Genomic DNA, 2,500 nt, shown 5'->3' with positions numbered 1-2,500 from the left:
AGACAGACAGACAGATGGATACATGGTCAGAGACAGACAGACAGGCAGACAGACAGACAGACAGGCAGGCAGGTAGGCAGGTACACGGACAGACATGCAGACGGACAGACAGTCTGGCAAGCAGGCAGACAGGCAGACGGAGAGACAGACAGACAAGTAGGCAGGCAGGTAGACGGACAGACATACAGAGAGACATACAGACAGAAAGACAAACCGACAGACAGACAGACAGACTGGCAGGCAGGAAGGCAGGTAGGCAGACAGACAGACAGACAGGCAGGCAGGCAGGTAGGCAGGCAGACAGACAGGCAGGCAGGCAGGCAGGTAGGCAGACAGACAGTCAGACAGACAGACAGACAGGCAGACAGGCAGGCAGACAGACAGGCAGACAGGCAGGCAGACAGACAGACAGGCAGGCAGACAGACAGACAGACAGACAGACAGCTAGGCAGGAAGACAGCTAGACCGCTGGACAGACAGACAGACAGGCAGACAGGCAGACAGACACTGCTCCTATCACCGTCCCCCTCCCCCATCACCGCCCAAGTCAACATGTTTAGAGGAGCTAGATATCTACCTAGTAGGGCTAGAGGGGATGTCAAGAGATGCCGATCAGGGAATAGTGAACAACAGACATACAGGAAGGCAGGCGGAGAGACAGACAGACAGACAGACAGACAGGCAGGCGGAGAGACAGACAGACAGACAGACAGACAGACAGACAGACAGACACAAGAAAGGACAGATATCTGTCTGGAGTAGCAGGAAGGAAAGAGAGACTGAACAACTGAAGGCAAGATACGAGGGATCTCTATCTTAGACAGACACAGAGATAGACAGCTGGACAGACAGACAGACAGACATACAGTAGGCAAGATGTGGCAAAGAAGGAACAACACACAGACAGACGGACACGCACGCACACACACGCACGCACGCACGCACGCACGCACGCACGCACGCACGCACGCACGCACGCACGCACGCACGCACGCACGCACGCACGCACGCACGCACGCACACACACACACACACACACACACACACACACACACACACACACACACACACACAGAGTAGTAGTAATACTAGTAGAGTAGAGTAGACGTGTAGTCCTACCCAGCAGTGCCATGAAGCATATGCAGATGGCGAAGAGGGAGCTGAAGCTGAGGCCCACGTCGTCTCGGTAGATGGCCAGCGCCACCTCGCAGTGGCGCCCCCTGTAGCCCTCGGGGCACACGCAGGTGAACTTGGACGGGGACTGCGCCACGCAGGTGCCCCTGTGGCACGGCCGGCTGGCACACAGCGTGTAGATGCAGAACTTGCCCGTAGTGTTGACCTTGACCATGTGACCCGCCGGGCACCTGTAGGATGGAGGGAGGGCGGAGAGAGAGGGAGAGAGGGATAGAGGAACAATGAAAGAGAGTGAGAGAGAGCGAGAGAGAGCGATAGATAGATAGATAGATAGATAGATAGATAGATAGATAGATAGATAGATAGATAGATAGATAGAGAGAGAGAGATCGGGGGCAGCGGAAAAGGAAGACAGAGAGAGAAAACAGGGAGGGAGAGAGAGATGAGGGCCGAGAAAGAGAGTTGGGGGGTGGGGGGGTCAGAGACATAGAGATAATGAAATAGGAATCCCCACATGGCTTACATATCCCAGTGTGATTTTGTTATTTTGTCCTTAAGTGAAGTGAAGTGAAAGCCCAACTGGGAAACTCCAACTCCCATTGTCATTGTGACATAGCACTCCACAGCACCCCAGTGAACACTGCACATTAGACGCAACGAAATTGCATTCATGCCTGACCCGTACAAGGCTGGCAGCCCCCAATTAGTGTAGTGATGGACACTGTCCTTCGACAGTGAAATAATAGTAGGCCTACAGCTTTCAACCTGAGCGTGAGGAATTGAAATAAAGAAAGAAAGAAAGAAAGAAAGAAAGAAAGAAAGAAAGAAAGAAAGAAAGAAAGAAAGAAAGAAAGAAAGAAAGAAAGAAAGAAAGAAAGAAAGAAAGAAAGAAAGAAAGAGATAGAGATGGAGCAACAGGGAGGTATTGACAGATCATGACTTTTTGTCCTCATTTCACTTCGAGGGATTGGTTCAATCTTTTTTTTTTTTAAAAGAGCTCTTCAGTTTTTTTTCATCTGAAGGACACTGTGATCAATATTGCATTGCTAATTCCCCCATTTACTTAGATCATACATTTCAGATGTCTCGTGTTTATTCAATAATTTATTAAAAAACGCAGTTACTGGTAGTGAGAATTTAATTACGGCTGACAACCCTGCTACAGCCCGATAAGCCTCTGTTGAGAGGTGAGGCGCCGTCTCATTCAGCGGTAGCTTAGTGGGAGAGCTTCATCCAAAAAAAACAACAAAAAAAATGGTGAGAGAAATCGTTTTGATGGCAGCTTGCTTGAGGCATGGGATGCTGAAGATATGCTCAAGGAGGATTGGTGAATCAATAGCCTACATTCAGGCATCAGAAGGGAGCC

The 2,500-nt window shown here is 50.1% G+C and overlaps 1 protein-coding gene across 1 annotated transcript in view; it reads right to left on the bottom strand.

Moving 5' to 3' along the window:
* Nucleotides 1–2,500, bottom strand: part of si:ch211-186j3.6 (neural-cadherin) — a 386,437-nt gene that overhangs the window by 31,804 nt on the left and 352,133 nt on the right. The window contains exon 24 of the mRNA XM_063189165.1: nucleotides 1,120–1,364. Coding sequence (XP_063045235.1) covers nucleotides 1,120–1,364 — 245 coding nt within the window. The remainder of the gene's footprint in view (nucleotides 1–1,119; nucleotides 1,365–2,500) is intronic.

Source organism: Engraulis encrasicolus, chromosome 22 (genome assembly GCF_034702125.1).
Source record: "Engraulis encrasicolus isolate BLACKSEA-1 chromosome 22, IST_EnEncr_1.0, whole genome shotgun sequence".
In the NCBI taxonomy this organism is placed as follows: domain Eukaryota; kingdom Metazoa; phylum Chordata; class Actinopteri; order Clupeiformes; family Engraulidae; genus Engraulis; species Engraulis encrasicolus.
This window is presented reverse-complemented; position numbering and strand designations above follow the sequence as displayed.